General features: G+C 41.0%; 1 protein-coding gene across 6 annotated transcripts; it reads right to left on the bottom strand.

The window, feature by feature from the left end:
• Positions 1-1908: 1908 nt before the first annotated feature.
• mthfd1b (methylenetetrahydrofolate dehydrogenase (NADP+ dependent) 1b) lies at positions 1909-19610 on the bottom strand. Of its 6 annotated transcripts, XR_009791357.1 has the most exons (29): positions 19453-19610; positions 17628-17712; positions 16901-16960; positions 16764-16817; positions 16512-16648; positions 15475-15575; positions 15247-15383; positions 14080-14191; positions 13863-13990; positions 13643-13740; positions 13348-13521; positions 12255-12391; positions 12131-12177; positions 10854-10961; positions 10693-10767; positions 10497-10599; positions 10308-10384; positions 9239-9379; positions 8314-8382; positions 8063-8174; positions 7795-7934; positions 6499-6540; positions 6039-6139; positions 4248-4425; positions 3381-3488; positions 2845-2997; positions 2641-2749; positions 2162-2236; positions 1909-2085 (listed from the first exon to the last, which is right to left on the bottom strand). XR_009791357.1 is itself a non-coding variant. In XM_061794185.1 (28 exons), exons 1-27 carry the CDS (start codon positions 19488-19490, stop codon positions 2660-2662), a joined length of 2805 nt encoding a protein of 934 aa, XP_061650169.1. In that variant the 5' UTR covers positions 19491-19610; the 3' UTR covers positions 1909-2236; positions 2641-2659. The 6 variants fall into 6 exon arrangements, 4 of the variants coding, with proteins under 4 accessions (XP_061650169.1, XP_061650171.1, XP_061650170.1 ...); XR_009791356.1 differs by having other exon boundaries at positions 2162-2749; XM_061794185.1 differs by having other exon boundaries at positions 1909-2236.
• Positions 19611-21118: the final 1508 nt, after the last annotated feature.

Raw genomic sequence — 21118 nt, forward strand, 5'->3', positions numbered from 1 at the left:
GTTTTGTCTCTGAAAAAAAATTTAATGGAATACTCAATGAAGCACAAACTATACATGTAAATGTGTATCAATTATTAAGATCAGAAAATAAAAAATCCATTGTTTTCTGGGGGGGGGAGGGGGGCACTTTTAGGAGGAGACTATTTCAATTTATGGTTCAGTCATATTGTTCACTAAAAATAGGCATGAACAGTGCCTCAATACTAAATACACTAAATGCAGCATTTCAAATACACTGTTCACTTTATCCTTCTTAACTTAGTACGTATGTTGTTTTGTTTGCTCCATGTAGCAATCTGGCAACCCTCCTGTCAGTCAAATATGGCATTGATATTTGCTTCGAGGCAGCTGAAAAAAATAAATAAATAAAGTACTTCTGACAACTACGCGCTCCAGTCACAAATGCATAATGGTATCTCGCCCCCTGCTGGCTAAACAGAACCAATCCTTTCTTCTGTTCTTTCCAACTTAACCTACATTAACGTTGTTTCAAGGTTGTATACATTCGTTTCCTGAACAGAACATGTTGATACACTACTCACAAAAAGTTTGGGATATTGGGCTTTCAGGTGAAATTTCATGATGACCTGAAAATTAACAATAACCTTTACAGGTAAACGTTTTTTGACCCTCTAACATTTTGAATGCACATGTCCAACTGTTCAGTGTTTCAGCTCCTTTGCAAGTGTTTGATCCATGAATAGACCATTAATTTCCAAGGATTTCCACTTCCATGCCTTTCTGTTACTCTTCCAATCTCTCTGTTGCAACACTAATTTTTTTAGTGGCCACTTCACACCGAGAACATCTTTTTTTGAAGGCCCGCAATAGCTCAGTGTCATCATGGTCTCATAATGTGAATTAAATGTGAATCGCTCGATGAAGCAGCCAGTTGAAATACCGATTCTCATTGAACGAGGAAATGTATTGGTCCATTCATGGCTCAAATACCTGTTGTGAACTTTGTCTTTCAACTCTATGTGAGAGAACAGCAAGTTGTGCAGAAAGTACAGAAACCTTGAACAGTTGGACATTCAAAAGTGTAGCGAAGGTCTCATCATGCTCGCGTGTAAAGGTTCGAGTGCATTTTAGAATCATCCTAAAATTTTCATCCGAAAGCCTAACGTCACTAACATTTTGTGAATGGTCTACAGTGTATGAATGGAGGCAGGATCACTAATTTCCTTTTGAATTTCTACATTGTAGTACAAACATACTGCATATGTGTGATATTCATATTTATAGGCCAATTTCATCTGCTCCAACGTACAGATTTAGGAAATACAATTATTATGGATTTCAGGGATTCATTTCCTGATTCATTTCATATAACGGGTGAAAAAAAAAATAATAATAATAATCGTCAAAACAGTATTCTAACAGTCCCATTCATTATGATGACCACCATCAATTCTGCTATATAAATTGACATCACTGATGACATTTTACACTTGCCTTTTAAATGAGGGCTCACTGTATGTCCTCTCTTGCTTGTGTCACATTTTCTCTTTAAATGCAGTAACTTTAATCTGTTTGGGGTGTTGAAAATGGCTAGTGAATGACTATATACACACAGCTTATGCACTCTGTGTTATGATTAAATACATGCATATACTGTAGGTTTTGGCAGCTCCACACTTGTGTTCCCATCATGATGCCAATGTATTTCTTGTTGTTGTTACTAGTGTCACTGGGGGGTTTTGTCACTCTTAGAACATAACGTTGTCAGAATTGAAGTTTGGCAGCGATTAGATAGCTGTCCAAATACGTACAGGTATGTTTAAAAAATGGTTTTTAAGACACTGGGGTTATTTTCAAATTGGTACTTGATCTCTATTCAAAGTCACAAAGGTCAAATAACATCTCGGGATTTTCTAAAAAAGATTTACAACAAAAAAAGCAAACCTCTATTTTTGATAAAAATGGTTTATTAGTGCAGAATTGTCTGATTCATCAGTTTGGGCACTGCGATACAATCTTAGAAATACTTAATCAGGGCAATTAAAAAATATAGGCATTCTTTTTTTTCTCCTTGAAATGCGATGGAATGTTTTTCCAAAAAGTGAGGGTATCCAAGAACTGTTTCTATTATAGAGAAGGAGACAGTATTTATCACTAATATGATAACCTGAGGGAGTTTATTTAAAAAATGGTTTATTACCAATTTCAAAGTACGTAAAGGTTCAGTAGCCAGGCAAAGGTATAGTATGCGTTAGCAGTGCACCACTTTGGTGAACTGAGGAGAAGAAAAAAAAGAAAAGATCAGGTCATTCATCACATTGCTTACAAGTCCTAAATGCAGTACTGTGCATAAGTCTCAGTCCAAGCAATGCTATAATTAACATACAGAGAGTAATATCTAGAATGTCAGTCAGTAGAGCACAGACAAGACATCGGCCAAGGCTGGAGTTAACAAAAGTGAAAACAATCGTGGAGATTTTTTTTGTGTTTGTCCAGCTGTTATCAGGTTACTTGCTGGTCCTAGATGAGCGGTGCCTTTATGATTCCGGGGGGGTACTTACTGTTTTGCTATCAAAACACTGCTGCGAAAAAAGGTCAGTAAAACAACAACAAAACTGGTGGTGGCCGAAGAACTTTGCACAGTGCTGTATGATTAATATCTGCGGGACATTTTCTTACCAGCATCCAGTAAAAAAGCTCAGAAGAGTCCGTTGACCTGTTCAGTCTCAGGATCTAAGTCAATGTCATAGAAACACGGCCTGGTGGGCAGGCCAGGGATTGTGGGCATCTAGAAGCAAGATACATAAAATGGGCATAAACAATATGAGATGTGAATTGAAGTTATTCATAGGCTAATACAATACATAATACACAAAAACATACCGTGCCAACAAGCGGGAACAGGAAGCCTGCGCCTACACTTGCTCGAATATCTCTGATTGGCACAATGAAACCTGTGGGCACACCCTTCTTGTCTGCCTCGTGGGACAGCGACAGGTGAGTCTTTGCCATGCAGACTGGGAGGTTGCCAAAACCCTGAGGGCAAAGGAGTTCACAAAAGCATGTTTTTACCTCTGCAAAAGTGAAGTGTATGTCTTGTGATTTGTCAGCATTACAAAACAAAATGTTAAAAAAAATGTATATACAATTTCGACTAAACGTAGAGGAGTGTATCAAGGACAAAAGATGCAAATCCAGCTGAAGTCACAGCTCATTTGAATTCGTTAAAAACTCTGTTTCCAACGCCAATATTTGTATACGTACACCATTACAACCTATCTGTCAATATTGGGAGTCCTCGGTGGAAATTTTCATTCTACTGTGAGTTATTCAAGAATAAGCGCATTCATGCCCAAATTCAGATGGACCCTCCCATCCCTGCCTGGAGGGGAAAAGAGCAGATTAAGTGAGCTGCAGACCTGTTTGGTGTAGCGCTCCACTTTGTGCTGGGCCTCTGGGAGAAGTTCAATATCATCTGCTCCGTAGATCTTCTGGGCGACTATTCGGATCTTTTCAGCAATAGGAAGCTAATAATCAAGAAGGAATATACACAAAATTATTTGGTTGAACGCAAATGCACAAAAGCAAAGCAAAGCAAATGTATTTATATGGCGCATCTCATACACAAAGTAACTCAATGTGCTTTACATGGTTAAAATCATTTTAAAACAACCAAAAAAACAGCTTATCAAGATTTAAAACAAAGAGAAAAATAAAAGTACAATTAAAACAGCGTACAGTGCAAGAAATATTTAAAAGTGGAAATGCTCTAAAAAGCATGAGAAAAAAGAAGAGTTTTTAATCTGGATTTAAAAACATGCACACTTGGGGCTGATGCCACTTCTGTTGGCAACTTATTCCATTTGTGTGCAGCATAATAGCTAAATGCTGCTTCATCATGTTTGCTTTGGACTCTGTGCTCCACTATATGACCTGAGTCTGTAGATCTCAGAGCCCTACTGGGTTTAGATCCCATTAGCATTTCTTGCATGTATTCAGAACCTAAACTATTTAGTGATTTATAGGCCAGGAGCAGAACTTTACATCTATTCTAAAGCTGACTGGGAGCCAGTGTAGAGACTTAAGTATTGGAGTAATATGATGTGACCTCTTTGCTCTGATCAGAACCCTGGAGCATTCTGAATGAGCTGCAGCTGTTTAATGCTCGTTTGGTTGAGTCCAGTCAGAAGACCATTACAATAGTCAAGTCTACTTGAGATAAAAGCATGGATGAGCTTCTCTGGGTCTGCTTGGCACATGAGAAAAAGTGCCATGGGAACGCATACCTCCAAGTCGTAGAGGAACTTGAAGCTGCTCGGGGCCTCCGAGGCCTTCTGGACAGCCTTCCCCAGAGCGAGTGCACCCGCTCCACCCTCAGCCCAGTGGTTGCAACGCACGGCGTCAAAGGCCCCAGCACCTCTGGCCATGTTGCAGACCAGGTCCAGCTCCGGATCCGTGTCAGTCCTATGTAGGAACAACAATAGCATGAGGGATAAACCTTACACTCATTCAACTGGTTTAGAGACACTTCGCTCATAGATAGGAGGGACATGAGTTCTTTTTAGATTTTTAGGAATTGAGTGGCGATACGAGTGACAATAACTTAATAAGATAACTTTTTCAAGATACAGGGTGTCTCCTTTTTTTATCTATATATATATATATATATATTTTTTTTTTTTTGCTTTGACTTGTGATACCATCGCTGTATGGTGGCAGTAAACTCAACTCACTTTTCTTCTATTAACATTTCTTGAAAAGACGTTTCAAGATGTTTATTGCCACTCCCAGTTGAAGTTTAATCTTTAACATAAAACAAAAAAAATTTGCCTTGGAAATCGTTCAGCTTAATGCTAACAAACAATGCAAAAACACCATAGATGGGTGAGCAAATAGCATCTATGTGGCAGCATTATAAAGCTTTAAGTAACATATACGTGAACACAAACAGTGCATCAACGCATGTAGACAGACAATATAACAATACTTACGGCATTCTTTATCCTCTTGGGGGGGGGGGGGGGGGGGGGAACGACTAATATTACTGTAGCTTACTGAGTTGCTTACAGTAGTGGTGAAACCCTTCATTGTTTGGGCCTGCATGACTGCTCCCGGTGGCCAAGTCACACACATCAGAAGGAGCCGCATTAATTTTGAGGCACAAACTGTTTCTTTATATTCTATTTCATTATATCAAAACTGTATGTTTTTATTAACATTTACAATATTGTAAAGTGATATTTTCCTAATGTTAAGGGACCACTGTAGAGGTGCACTGAAGTAGCCTAAGCGAGACACTATAGTAACGTACGTGTTTTTTCACTGTCCAAAGTTTTGAAGGACACCAAACAACGGTAGTATTAAGTATAATAACAAACAACAATAGCGTCTTAGATTTATATAGCCTTTAAGAGATCAAATAACGCGTAACAATAACTCGCGTGTAAATAAACTGCGGAGGAGTAGCTAGCGTTGGTCACCATTTGATAGCCAGCCGGCTTGACAGCAACAGCAGCGTGACTGAAGATTCCAGTAAAGGTCCAACAAGCAGGCAAGGCTCCTTGTACGGTTAGCCTTTTACCACCCGATTAGTTCAGTGTTCTTCTCCATGCTCCTTGTAAGTATTTTTATTTTGTATTCGTGTGTTTGACTGTTTGTCCCGTTGTATAGCAAAACGTCACTTCCACGTGGGATGGGAAGAACACAAAGGGCCTCATTTACTTAAGGTTTGCCTGCGCAAAAACAGGCACAAACCTGATTACTCATGAAAATAGATGTGGAAAAATAGATGTCTTTGAATACTGCAACTGAAAGGCAGGTGCAAATGGCACCGCTGTACGTAACCATGTCGAGGAGGCACAGGCAAAATGAGAGGCCATGGGAAGAACGGATCCTTTCCGTTCATGGAAACATTTTTGACGTGCCAGAAACAAACCGACGTCACCCACATATCCAGCAGTGAAAATGAAAACGAGGGTCTATTGTTCCGAACTGCATTATAGCGATAACATTTCAACTGTACTGCTTGGTAAAGACTTGGTTTAATTAGCTCCTTGGTCAAGGGAGGATGTACTTACTTGAAAGCATTGACAGCCACCACCACAGGCACACCAAAGTGTTTGGCATTCTCGATCTGTTTTCGCATGTTGCTGCAGCCTTTCTCCAGCAGCTCAAGGTTCTACCCATATAAACACACACCTGTTACGTTTGGTTGTTGATCAGTCTGTATTTTATTCAAGTAGGAAATACACATTAGCTTATCTTTTACATGTTGCAAGCATGAAAGAGAGAGCCCATGTACTCAGTGACTGACTACTTTCGTACTGGCAGACTGTAGTAGCCCGCATCACGTACTTTATTGTATTCTTCATCTGTAGTAAAGTGAGACTGCTTAGGAGTTTATGAATCTCAGATTATAATGTTCTCTCACAAATAGAAAAAAAAATACATGATACTTACACAGCTCTGAAGGTGAAACTAAGGATAATAGTAGCCTTTGTGAGTGGAAAACATTGTCAAGCAGCAGGGTAACATTACCTCCTCAATATATTCCTTTGGTAGCGGCATCCCGGCAGTAACCTTAAAAATGAAAAAAAAAAAAAATATTAAAAAGTCACATCTATCAATTCACGTAATTAACTCATTCAAAGTCACTTTAAAAGGCATAGACCACAGGCGTCAAACTCAAGACCTGGGGGCCAAATCATCTTATGTGGCCCGCAAAAGCAAATAATTAGTATGAACTTCCACGATCCTCGCTAAAATATCTACCAAAATTTTAAATTGTCATATGTAATAAATTATGAGATATTGCAAGCATTTTTTTTCGTTACCAAAATCTTTTTACAGTAACTTGGTAGGCGTGGGAGGGTTTAGGAATAACACTGTTTAACGTTAAAGGGTGGCGGCACGGTGGAAAACTGGTTAGCACGTCTGCCTCAGAGTTCTGAGGAACCGGGTTCAAATACGGCCTCACCCGTGTGGCGTTTTCATGTTCTCCCCATGCCTGTGTGGGTTTTCTCCAGGTACTCCGGTTTACTCCCACATTCCAAAAACATGCATGGTAGGTTAATTGAGGACTCTATATTACCCATAGGTGTGAATGTGAGTGTGAATGGTTGTTTGTTTATATGTGCCCTGCGATTGGCTGGCGACGAGTTCAGGGTGTACCCCGCCTCTTGCCCAGAGTCAGCTGGGATAGGCTCCAGCACGTGAATCTCCACACAGCTTTCATGTGTGGAGATTTCATGTTCTCTCTGTGCTTGTGTGAGATTTCTCCTATTACTCCAGCTTCCTCCCACATTCCAATGTTAGGTTAAGGTTGAGGACTAAATTATCAATAGGTATGAATGTGAGTGTGAATGATTGTTTGTCTATACGTGATGATTTTACGGTGTATCCAGATCTGCCAAATGTTACGGAACGTCCGTATTTTGTTACGGAAATCACTGAACAGCGACACATTACAGCCGTAACACTGATCGTTCCGGATATAGGGGAGAAAAAAAATTCAGCGTCCGACATTACCGGCCTGTATGGCGCTGTGTCCGGCCACCATGATGAAAATTTCATAAATGAATTTGATGAAATAAACATTTTTTTTGTAATAGGAGAGGGAAAAAAAGTTGCTTTGGGCATGCTATTTATTGGTTGGCAGCTCTGTGAGTATCCCACCTCTTGCGCAATCATCAGCGGGATAGACTCCAGGTCTGTCGCAACACTAATTAGAACTAACACTTTAGAATATGTAGAAAATGTTGGTAAGAAGTATGAAGACAAGATTTTAAAAAAAATAAAATAAAATAAATGAATAAGGGGTTGAGGAAAACACACCGTCGGACCTCCGCCGTGCATCTTGAGGGCTCGGACAGTGGCCACCAAAACCACCACATGGGGTCTCAGGCCGGAGTATCGACACTTGATGTTGAAGAACTTCTCCATCCCAATGTCAGCACCAAAGCCAGCCTCTGTTACTGTTTGGCAAAGGCACAATGGATGCAAGGACAAAGTCATTCCAATTCAAAACTAGAGCGTACACAGAATCATTGTGCCGAGAATAAATTAGGATACACACAAGCTAAGCATTAACTTCTCCACTTACCAACAAAGCCCTCTGGTCCAACCAGTTTCAAAGCAATTTTATCAGCCAAGATGGAGGAGTTGCCGTGGGCGATGTTGGCAAAAGGGCCCGCGTGGACAAACACAGGGGTTCCCTGTTGAATTGGATGACTCAAATGAGACTCAAAACATAATTAAGTTGGGTCGTCTGCACGCTCTTCTCTTTTCCCACAAAAGTCCACGCTCAAGTCATAAAACACTGAGTAGCAGGTGGTAGTATCGTGTTACACCCACCTCCAAAGTCTGCATGAGATTTGGCTTGATGGCATCTTTCATTAGCACAGTTAAGGCACCACACACACCCTATAAAAGACAGAAAAACATAACACTAAAGCTTAACAACATTGCCCGTCATGTTGTCACTGGTTATTGTGTACTAGTTGTCTTATCGTGATGAATGAATGAATGAATGAATGCTGACTTTTACCAATGGGAATTAATAAAGTATCTATCTACTGTGTGCAGGGCATGAAAATGAACAGTGGTACCTTGAGTTAGGAGTTTATTCTGTACTTGACCCATAACTTGTATTAATTAATTTACTTGTATTTCAAAACCAATTTTCCCCATTTAAATACATTTTAAAGTGAGTGTTCTGTTCCAGCCCCGCAAAACCCTCCATAATGGTTTGTTACATTTTTAATAAAGGAACATAGCACTGTATTGTAAAATACAAAGATAAAAACATGAGAATACAAGAAACAAACTGGTTTAATGAAGTTTAATTAAGCTGAAAGTCACACAGTAGTAAAGTGGTGTACCATTGCGTCGACTTGTTTCTTTAATGGGGGCATGGCCTAGTGTGTGACATCAGGAGGTCTGACTCCGCCCATTTGCCACACGACTAACATCTGCTCCCTGCTCCTTGCGAATGTGATCATTTTCTATGTGTGTGTTTGGCTGATTGTTCTGTTAAATAAACAGCTGAAAGTGCATCGGTCAGTGTGGTTCTTCCCCCGCCCCGTTCACTCGAAGAGCAGTTCATCTGAAGTTTGCTCACAAGTCAACTTTTGGCTCAAACACAAAGCAAGCAAGCAAGGAAAGAAATCAAATCAACCACGCGACAGGTCATAACTAAAAAAAAACAATTCATAAATTGGGGCACCCGTAAGTCAAGGTACCACTGTATTATTATTTTGAGTCACTCAATGTTCCTGACCAGGTCTTCGGTGGTGATGGGCTGTCCACCACGGCTGGTGGCCACCACCATTTTGGCTAGCCGCTCACGCATGTCCTCCAGGCTGCTGGTGAGGGCGAGCACTGCCATGATTTCACTGGCCACTGTGATGTCAAACTGGGCCTGGCGGATAACAGAGTCAGAGAAAAATGCATGTTCCTTATTGCAGAACAATGCTTCCTGATTTACTGCTCAATTACCTCATTTTCTGTCATTGTATATATGCACAATCATCAGCCGCAACAACAGACACACCTCCACTACCTAATGATTCCCAATTAAAAAAAATGTTTTTTTTTTTGTTTGTTTTTTTTAAATCAAAAGGTAAAATTCAGTTTTGAGAGGTGTTCAATTAACATTCATGACAGTATTGTGGTTGTAGTTTGCAGTGCTGTAGAACTATACTGCAACATACAGAGAGCTGTTTCTAATTAGGTATCAATTATCAAATAATACATCCATCCATCCATCCATTTTCTGAGCCGCTTCTCCTCACTAGGGTCGCGGGCGTGCTGGAGCCTATCCCAGCTGTCATCGGGCTACACAGTTCGGGTACACCCTGAACTGGTTGCCAGCCAATCGCAGGGCACATCGAAACAAACAACCATTCGCACTCACAGTCATGCCTACGGGCAATTTAAAGTCTCCAATTAATGCATGTTTTTGGGATGTGGGAGGAAACCGGAGTGCCCGGAGAAAACCCACGCAGGCACGGGGAGAACATGCAAACTCCACACAGGCGGGGACGGGGATTGAACCCCGCACCTCAGAACTGTGAGGCTGACGCTCTAACCAGTCGGCCACCGTGCCGCCTCAAATAATACAGTGAAGGCATATTTTGTTCTTAAATTTTCTCATTGGCTTGTGCAATTGTACCTAATGAAGTGTGCATTGAGTGCACATTGTTATGCAGCATTTTCCAATTAGCTCCCCCCAAGAATGAGTTTGGGTTCTTCGGCTAAATCAAACGCTTAAAATAGTATTTTTTGAATCTTTCAGATGTTGCATTGCTTCCTTACATAGCTGCTACCACTTGCTGGTTTCGGTTTACCTCTCTTGTATAGCCCTTTTCAGTCGGCGACTGTCCAATTGTGATCTTCCGGAGGAATCGATCATTGGTATCTAGTACTAGAGGTACGGAAAAACCACATAACAATTGGATGAATGTACATGATGTTGCTTATTTACAACACAATTGGTTTACAGTATGAGGATAATAATACTTCTGGTATGTTCTCACCTCGCTGCCATGTCACTGAGCTAGGGTCAATGTCCAAACGGGCAAAGCGGGTGATCTCATCCTCAGTCAGAGTGGTGGGATCCTTTTTGTCGATGCCTAGTTTCTAAAAAGAAAAGCACAAAGCATGAATGTGAACGCACTGAACTCAAACAAGACACACCAAATGAGAACCAATGAGGCTATTTAGATCAAGTACCTTTAGTCTGTTGATCTGGACCGCGGAGAACTTCCTCTGTCCTCCACTGAGGGGGACCAAGCGATTGTACAGAGCCTTAATAAACACACGGAAACGAAGACAGCAGCGATTAACGTTATGATTAAAAAAATAAATAACATGCTAAAAAAGAGAGGCGCAACCTTGTCACTTTGCGTGGCCTCATGGAACATGCGGGCATCAATGGCAGCAGCCACCAAGTTGTTGGACGCTGTGATCGCATGAATGTCCCCAGTGAGATGGAGGTTGAACTAAAATGAAAACACAAATTATTTATTAAATATAATATATGCACACGATCAGGATTTTTGGGGCTGATCACCCATCCGATCACAAGATGGACCAATGTGTCTGTATACATGACTTGTTCATTTATTGTATGTGCTTGTGTACTGCATACTGAGTAACTTCCAAAATGATTCTCTTGCATTTTAGACAAAAGTTAAAACATCAATGACCTCTAGCATCATTCAAGGATTGGCCACTGACATACTGTAAGTTTAGGTCACATCAACATTACAACATGACAGAAATAATGGGTTCTAACTTAATGTAACTAAATTACTTTATTGCAATTACATTACTTTAACAAATACAGTTAATGTCATGCTTACTCTAACTTTCTCACTGTATATGGACGGGTGTTGTCCAGAGTTTGCGTCCGTTTGGCTTTTCCTTTTTTTTTTTTGCCATGCTGCTACGCGGCATGCTCCTCCTCATGTACATTCTTCAGGTGCCCGATCAAATTGATTGTGTTGAAGCATTGAGATGATGTTCCCCACAATGTACTTCAGTTCTGCACAGACTGCAAATGACTGTAAAATAGTCCCATACCGACGACGTGTTTTTTTTCCACTGACAAGATTGAAAAAAACTGTATTGGCCGTCAGATAGTTACAGTACAATGCCACAAGACAAGGCTAAAAATAAACGAGCTTTTGGAATCATACGCGATGGCGACACGGAGTAAAGGTCTTTTGCAGAGCCAATTGATGACGTCGGATCGGATTGGCAAATTATGACGTGAGACATACATACACAAGCACGCACATCACGCACGCACACACACAGTATATAAATGAGATGTGCCAGGAAGGTTTCAGTAGTGATGCCACAAAAGATATAGGCTACTTCAAACCAAAACTACGAGTCTCCCCCTTCAATGTGGGCCAGCATGTCAACATCTACGAAACGTTTGCTTTGATCAGTCCGTCTGAAGATGCGAGAGTTGTGGCAGGACAAATTGTGACTGCCTTAGCATGACAATGTGCCTGCTCACAATGCCCTGACAATTCTAAACACTTTCAGGAAGCTGTCAATTACTTTTGAGATTTTCGCTATTCGCAGTAGGGTTGGGTTCCCATACCCTGTACTGTACTTATTTTTTTCAAATGGCTGTTAGAGTCTCGAAGTGCAGTACCTCTTCCATTGGTATGACTTGAGAATATCCCCCTCCTGCAGCACCACCTGTAGACACAAAGCAAAACTGAAATATAAATTGCGAAACCAACTCTCAGCAGCATCTCAAGTTATTCAAAGATCACCTTTAATGCCAAACGTGGGTCCTTGCGAAGGCTGACGGACGTTAGCAAAAACATTTAGCTTCATGTGGGCGCCAAGTGCTTGGACCAGACCAATGGTGGTGGTGCTCTTTCCCTCCCCCAATGGAGTCGGTGTAATACTACACGTAGAAAATCAGAGAAACCCGTAGAACAGTGATATGTAAAAAGTGCCATGGCACATTAATATGTCATGAGAGATCATCAGGTGTGCCACGGGAAATTTGGTCATTTCACTTAATTTACTACAAATAATGTATCGTCCTCTATCTATCTATCTATATATAGTGACAGGCGGAACAATTAAAAGCTCTTCCACTTGATGGCAGAAGGTACATAATTAACCCGTCCATCTACTTTTTGTAACATTTGTGTTTGGTGGTGTGCTATGGGAATTTTTCCTAATGGTAAATATGTGCCTTGGCTCAATAAAAGGTTCAGAAACACTGCCGTAAACCATCCAGTCACACCATTAGGTATACAGTGAATAATGAGATCCAATATGAGAGCTCCATCAAAAAGACTCTGTTTTGATTCACACTGTCAGAGAGGTATTCATTTAACGTACAATATGACACTTGCAGGAAAAAACTAATACTATCTTTTTTGGTAAACTGCACCTTACTTTAACTTCACTCCTTTTCTTTTGTTTAAAAACACCAACAGTTTTCGTATGCACAAAGGGCAATAAGCAAGGTAAGAATCGAATTGCCCGGTGTGACTACTTTGGTTTATTATACTAATTTAAATGAATGTATGAAAATAAATGGCACCTTGTCAGTAATCAGGAGGCACAGCAACAGTTGCCACTGCAAGTGGGTTCAAACCATAACTCTCCGTACTCAAAACCAAGCTACTTATTACAGTGTGTTAAGGTAATATACCTCCAAATCTTGTACCTTGAACCGTGCATATTTGCAAACAAGTCTCAAAGTCACTTTAAAATTTTAAAATGTATTTTAGGCTAACGACAGGATAACTGTGTGGTACACTTGAGGCACGGACAAGTACAAATTTTCACTACATGAATCACCAATCTTTAGATACGTAATGTCGAGGGGGTAAAGGTACAGCCTACCCAGTGACCACCACATATTTGCCGTTCGGTTGTGCCTGCAGTCGTTTGATGATTCTCAGTTGCACCTTGGCCTTGGTTCTACCATATAGGTCGACCTCATCCGAGAGCAGACCCACTTCTCTTGCTAGATGGTCAATAGGCTTTGGCACACACGAGCGAGAAATCACAATGTCGCTGTGAGAGTACAAAGATGACAAAAACTTGACTAAAAATGTTAAGCAAAGATAAAAACCACATCAGATTGCCTGTGGATAAATGTTTTTTTTTTGTTGTTGGTGCAGATTAAGTGACAAACCTTGGCACGGGTTTCTGGAGCTTGAGTTTGGTATAAGAAATACTCCACCTCCCTGGTTGATGTCTCTCCAAGAAACGCTTTGCACTCAGCACTGTGTTCTAAACACACACAAACACAAAAATCACTGATATTGAAACAGTACATCTACTGCAGGTTACACTCCAAAATAAAACAATTCAATTCAGTAGTTGCCCAACTGGTCAGTAAACATTTACTTTACCGCCATCAGCATAGCCACTGTCATGGGTCCCACACCTCCAGGCACTGGCGTGATGAAGCTTGCTTGCTCTTTGGCCGAGCTGTAGTGTACGTCACCCACAACCCGCTTGCCACTGGGTTTGCTCTCATCTGCAGCACAAAAAAATGATTAATATAGCACACACACACACACACACAAATAAAGAAAAAGCCAAGCTGAAAATTTGAAGGAAAGGAACCTGGAATGAGATTGATGCCACAATCTATGACTACTGCTCCTTTCTTGATCCATTCTCCTTTCACCATCTCTGCTTTCCCAATGCCAACAACGAGGATGTCTGCCTTGCCAACCTGGATGCAAGCATAAGAATCTAATTGTTTGCAAGTATAAGAATTGCATTGTAATTATCAGCAAGTAATGTTTCCGACTGTGGACCATGGTCACAGATTTGGAGGTGCTGATTTACATCCCAGCTGCTTCACACTCGGCTGCGAACCGTTCCAGCGAGAGTTGTCGATCATGGCTTGATGAAGCCATCAGAACCACATCTGCAAAAAGCAGTGACGTGATACTGATGTCACCAACCCGGACCCCCTCAAAACCCCGGCTGCCCGTAGAAATTCTGTCCATCAAGGAACAGAATCAGTGAAAAAGGGCTTACTGGCGGCAATGCGGACCAGACTCTGACACTGGTCGTAGAGGGACCGAACAGCTCATATCAGGGACACGGTTAAACGCCCTCTTCAAGTCCTGAAAACACATGTAGACTGGTTTGGCAAACTCCCATGCGCCTCACCGAACTCCTCCCATCTCCGATGACACGACCACAAAGTTGATCATCGAACTCCGGCCTAGGGTGTCCTGGTGCCAAGTGTACTTGTGGCCACCCTTATGTCTGAACATTGTGTTCGTTATGGACAATACATGACAAGCACAGAAGTCCAATAACAGAACACCACTTGGGTTCTGGTTGGGGTGGAGCTATTCCTCCCAGTTACGCCCCTCCAGGTCTCACTGTCATTGCCCATGTGAACGTTGAAGGCCCCCAGCAGAACGAGGGAGTCCCCATTGGGAGCGCTCTCCGGCACCCCCTCTCAGGACTACAAAAAGGGTGGGTACTCTGAACTGCTGTTTGGTGCATAGGCACAAACAACAGTCAGGACCCATCCCTCTACTCGAAGGCGGAAGGAGGATACCCTCTCGTCCACCGGGGTAAACCCTAACATGCAGACACAGAGTCGGGAGCAGTAAGTATGCCCACACCTGCTAAACAGCAAATTAAAAAATACATTATAATTGACCAGTTTTAATGGAAAAAAACTGCTAAATTATTGCACTCAATGGGCCAGATTATAGACAAAGCAGGTAGAATGGCCATACTTTTCTGACATGTAGCAGTTGTTACCTCTTCAGCCAATTCCACAGTTTTGGAATGACATGTGGTGACGGTGGCGTGGTTCCACAGCAGAAGGTCATGCATTGGCGCGCCTACAATCTTGCTACGACCAATCACGACGGCTCGTTTCCCTGCCACTGACACACCTGCAAGGAAGTAGCAGAGGAAAGAGAGATTGTTTGTTGCTGTTGGTATATGGTGAAAGCCACTTTAAGGATATCGTCTTGCACGGTTTACCAGTCTGTCTGATCAGTTCCATACAGCCATTTGGAGTGCAAGGGATGAAGCAGTCCTTCAGGTCTCCACGAGACAGCTTTCCAGCACTTATGCTTGTAAGCCTTGAAACAGACAAGACACAAACATATCAGGGTACTTACTAGAACCTTATTGTTCACTTTCAGAGATCCTCCATAAAGGATTGCAAAATGCCAGGGATATTTAAAGTTTGAAAAGTTCCATGTCAATTTATAGGAATGAATGTAAACAAACAGTAAATACAGTAGAGGGAACGGAAATGTTTGATCGAACACAGCATAATCTTGGCTAACACAAACCAGTAAATTCAGGAAGATTTCAACCTTGCACCATGTATCCCTTTGTCCCACGCACACAGCTCACAACTTACTGCAGGGTTATTGAGGCAAAACCCCACGGGGGCAGTAACAGAAACTGTGTTCAAAACCATGATTTCTGTTTATCAAGTAGGTTCCAAAAATAAAACATCCGTTCATCCATCTATTTTCTACCATTTATCTTATTCAGGGGCACAGGAAAGCAGGAGCCTAGCCAAGCTACTGTAACTGTGGGCAGAAAACAACCCAGACTGGTTGACCGGGGAATCACAAGGAGCACATTTTAGAAATGTAATGAAAAAAACTTTTAAGAATGGAACATGTGCCAAATTCCTTTGCTAGGACTTCTGTACACTTTCCACCCTTTTTTAATCCCATCTGAACATGAAGGAATTTGGTTATTAAGAGCCATGCATTATTACCTGAGAAGGTATTTAAATATTAAAGCCTTTATTGGACAAATGGCATTGATAACAACAGGTGAACAAGCAAAATTATTCTGAACACACACCAAAATGTAATCTATTATTCACAGGCTCGATCTTTCTAGAAGGATTTGTGAAATTTAGTTCAGTGAAAATAATTCCTGGATTCACATCTTTCTGGATCTGCATCTGATTTATTTATTTATTGGGGGCGGGGTTAACGTAATCCTGATAACTAACAAACAGCTAAGTGAATAGTTAACAATGCTGTGCTTACCCATCTACATCCTTCTCTGGTGCCACAGCGTTAGTCACCATCTCTGTGTCGATCTTGTGGCCTGAGTCTAAGGGCAACTGGACGATGAGCCCGTGGACAGAAGAATTCTCATTCACCTCTGTGATACTGTGAAGAATCTGAAAGAAAAAAAAATTTGGGTTTTCCATTCTGTCCCACATTTTATTAAGGCATCAGCAGCCTAATGTAGATCTAAAGGTTTACTTCTGTTGACATTCAAGGCATCCTCCTCACCTCTTCCTCAGTTGCAGTGCGGGGAAGTTTCAAGTGTGTGGCATTTATTCCAATCTACATGACAAGACAAATAGGACATGTTAGATGTGACTGCAGACAACATACAGGACAAGTGAGGTGGGAATGAAAACACGTGCCTCAGATGCAGCTTTCAGTTTCATGCCAATATAGAGATTGGAATCATCACGATCTCCAACCTGTAGAGACAAGCAGCATTGCTTTTTAAATGACGGAAAATTGACTTTTGTCATACAAATCGATTTTTACTGTCCAAAACAGCATAAGGTTTCGAGTTTGACAACACAAAAACTTGTTTTTCTGCGATTTGAAATTTGAATCACAGATAGACGGCCTCGTGAATGTAACAGCCAATCAAATATGCCATGTCGTATCACAAGAGCTTTCACAACAAAAATTAAGTTCTCACGGCATGAAACTAGATCCAGCCATCCGTCACCGAGCCATACCAGCTGAAATCCACAAGGGCAGTCAATGAATGGGGCGATCATTGCCAACAGCCTCTCAAAAATCGACACTCTCTCCTTTATTTCTCACCTCTTTCCTCTCTCTGTATTAGTATAATATAGCTACAGCGTTCGGGGCAATTCGCTTCTTCCTATCACACCGTGTTGTTTGCGGTTCCATGAAAAAAATAATACAGTACAATTATGCGGTGCCTCAAAACACTGTTTCCCAATTGTCCAGGTCATCTGCGTTCGGTCGTGTCACATGCTGTGCAGCGGGGCTAAAGTATTACCTGCTAGCCACCTCCGGGAGACAGACAGATTGCATGGAGGAGCAAATGGCAAATCATGTTGTCATATTTGATCAAATAAGAAGTGAATAAATCAGCTGATTAATAACCTGTAAAATCACAAGACCAGGTTGGAAGTTGGGGTCCTGAAGCTTCATCTGCTCAACATCCTTCTTCAAGTTCTCCCTCACCTGCCTGAGAAAAAGAAACACAGCAAAAGTTACTTGTTTTACTTACTTTGTTGCAAAGCAAATTTTTATTACTATACTATACGTATATAATTCATTGCATTGTTTTAATTACGTACGTATGTACTGCATGCATGTATGTATGTATGTACAGTGGTGTGAAAAAGTGTTGATGGGAAACATTTAAGTGTGACAAACGAACAAAAACAAAATAAATCAGGAAGGGGCAAGCACTTTCACGTGTGTGCGTGTGCGTGCGTGTGTGTGTGTGTGTGCACTAATTTAACTGCACTGCAGTGAACGTGATGCTGCACGAGCTGCACACAAGACCTTTATCGGCTCTTGATTATACATGCATGTCACCATTTACTCATACCAAGTTAGGAGGGAAATATCCATCTTGTGCGGGCTATAAATGTGAATAAAACCACAAAGTAGTTGTTTTATTTTAAAGATAACGTCAAACATTAGGTGCTCACCAAAATGTATTGGGAACATCCTTGGATGAATACCTATCCATAATCAATTGAGAAACTTGCACATATACCCACAACAATGAAAACACAACCTCCAGAACAGAAATGGTATGGGTAAAAATGTTGTCCAAGTAAGGAGTAAAAGGTCACCCTGTTTGCGTTTTTTTTTTTTTTTTTTTTATTCTGATATCAAGAAAAGGAAATTGGAATTTGAGGGTTTGTGCAAATGTGAGTTGAGTGAGTTTAAAGCATCTAAAGCAAGAATTAAAGTGTAAACTAGATGTGTTTCAGTATGGATGTAAATTATGGAACAATTCTGAGTTTGTGTAGCTCTCTGTTTGGTTTCAGAAAAGCAAAACTATAATTTTGGGTTCATGCTTTGTTGTTTTTGCTGATTTGTTACATATTCTGTTTTTTTTTTTCTCTCAATTGTATTGTATTGTAGTATGGTTGAAATAAACATTCATTCAGCAATTGAATGTTTCATGGCAAAAGTATGATTTCAAAATGCACCAGGCAAATCTCACTTTAAAAATAAAGGCCAATACGGTACAGTGAATAGTATGCCAGATTGTGTCATGCTTTCGGGGGGGTGAATAGAAAGCCTCTCTGTACAGTTCCCTTGTATTAAATTATCAGCTAATGGGGCATGGCTGTCCGGTCTTGTGACTGGCACATGCAACATGATGTTCTGAGTTTCAGATGGGATTAGTTACAACTATTTCTTTGTGATACATTTCAATAATCAAACGTTATGTTGTGACAGACATCGCAGACAAATGTTGCTTAAATAAACCATCTGAGGTTACCTGACCAAGAGGACAAAGATCAGATCACAACTACACCAGGTTGTTACACAATATATTGTAGCATGTTTAATCACTTGTTGCACAGTAGTCTCTGTGGGAGTCAGTATTGCATAACAGATTTTTTATCAAATATGCCTCGAGGCCAATCCTCATCAGATTATGAACACATTCACAGTATATCTGACTTTATTCATTCACGTGGTTTGCACGTTGCTCAAGCAGACTCCGCAATTTACACCTTAAAAATCATTCTGCAAAGGTAGTTTGAACAAATGCAGAATATTTGCAGGTTGAAGGCGCAAAAAACATTTGAACCGTGCTGAAGTAGTCATGAAGTAGAGTGATTCATTTGGCTATTTAGCAGCCTGTGTATCCAGCACACATGACCGTGCCGCGTTTAGCTGGTTAATTCTGGATTGCCATAAACATGAATTGGGGGAAAGAAAGAAAAAACAGACTTACGCCGAAACCTCCTTCCCACTTATGACGTGTGCTGGCATCTTGGTGGGTTGACAGAGCGTTTAAATGCCGTTCGTCGTACACACGCTGCTTCCCAAATAGATGCCCAAAACTTTTGAGACGTAAAGCGAAGAGAGTGACGTAAAGCGTTGCTTCAGACCTCAAGATTGTACTGACTTTGACCAATGAGCGTGATGACAGGAGAAAGAGGCGGGGTTATGGGCATACTGTCAATCCTTGAAAACCAATTGTGTGGTTGTTTTAGCACACCAGCAGATTCCATCCGCCAATCAAATCCCTCTATTCGGTCTTTTCAACCAACCATTGGTGCACAGGCGAAGGGGTGTTTCTTCAATGGCAGGGTAGGGTCAGCAGATGGCGTTACTGCTTTTAAAACCAAGAACCTCGAGTTATTCCAGTGTTTTAAAAAAATTAAAATAAAAAAATGAAAAAACATTGCAAGTGTTTGTGCGTATGCTCTGTGGGTAAGCAGCTTAAATATTATAGTTCTACGTACTTCTTTACAATATCTTCGACAACAAGACAAGCGGTTACTACATTGAGTCGTTAAATGTTAAACATTAAGAATTACAGAGAGAAATGGAGAGTATAGGTGGTGTGTTTCGAATGACACTGTTGAGCTACAAATGCTCCAACAATGAACAAATTCTACAGTTTCAAATTTGAGAGCGGCTGCCAGTTTACTGAGTTGGCCGACCTCAGCGCTATTTAAAAAAAAAAAATTCTCAATCATATTGATGAGAATCTCACACAGTTGTCACTTCAGCAGGCATTTGCAGTGACACTTTACATAAACATACTTTACAATATAACTCATTGCGCAATGTACGTTGTAGATAGTCGCTAGCTCAGTGCTTCCCAACCTTCCTTGAGCCGAGGCATCTATTTTGCATAAGAAAAATCACACATTTCTCAGGGCTACAATACATGTCAGGTTACAACATTAGCAAAGTATGCGGATGTGCACCTCCAGGAGTATCTTATCATTCATATCATGTACAGGTATATGTGAATTCTTTACCTTAATAACTATGTCAACAATGGAATCCCCACACAGCCCTGTGAGATTCCTTAAAGTGACCCCATTCACTCAGCTGTGGACAAATTCTTCTGGCCCAAACTGTTACTCTACACAGAATGTAGCACTGTTGTTTATTGACAATTCATGATATTGTGATCCCACTAACAAATCCACTTGTAACAGTGTGATAGACTTAGGGAGTTCGCTTAGAGCAGGGGTATCAAACTCATTTTTGTCGCGGGCCACATCGTAGTTATGGTTTCTCTTGGAGGGCCGTTATGGCTGTGAACCCATTTGAATGTATGATTGCCTCATATTATTATTATTATACACAAATTGATGGATAACTACTTTTAAAATCAGAAGCTACTAAAAACTGTTTGTTCGACTACAGTATTATTAAATTTATTTTAAAAAGCGGATCGGTAACAAACAAAATGCTTGCAATATCTCAATATTTTTAAAGGTGAAGACAATTTGCAATTTTGGTATTTTAGCAAGAAACACAAAGTGGATGCACATGATTTGGGCCACAAAAAATGATGTGGCGGGCCGAATCTGGCCCCCGGGCCACCAGTTTGACACCTGTGGTTTAGAGGGTCCTGTGCCAGGGACTCATTCCCCATC

This window comes from Phyllopteryx taeniolatus, chromosome 13 (genome assembly GCF_024500385.1).
Source record: "Phyllopteryx taeniolatus isolate TA_2022b chromosome 13, UOR_Ptae_1.2, whole genome shotgun sequence".
Classification (NCBI taxonomy): Eukaryota; Metazoa; Chordata; class Actinopteri; order Syngnathiformes; family Syngnathidae; genus Phyllopteryx; species Phyllopteryx taeniolatus.

Excerpts from the sequence above, each read along its gene's own strand:
- mthfd1b (XM_061794185.1), bottom strand. The coding sequence starts at position 19,490 with ATGCCAGCACACGTCATAAGTGGGAAGGAGGTTTCGGC. Across the intron at positions 15,576-16,511 it reads CCAGAGAAGGATGTAGATGG|GCTTACAAGCATAAGTGCTG; the intron begins GTAAGCACAGCA and ends GTCTGTTTCAAG. Across the intron at positions 7,935-8,062 it reads TGGACCAGAGGGCTTTGTTG|TAACAGAGGCTGGCTTTGGT; the intron begins GTAAGTGGAGAA and ends TTTGCCAAACAG.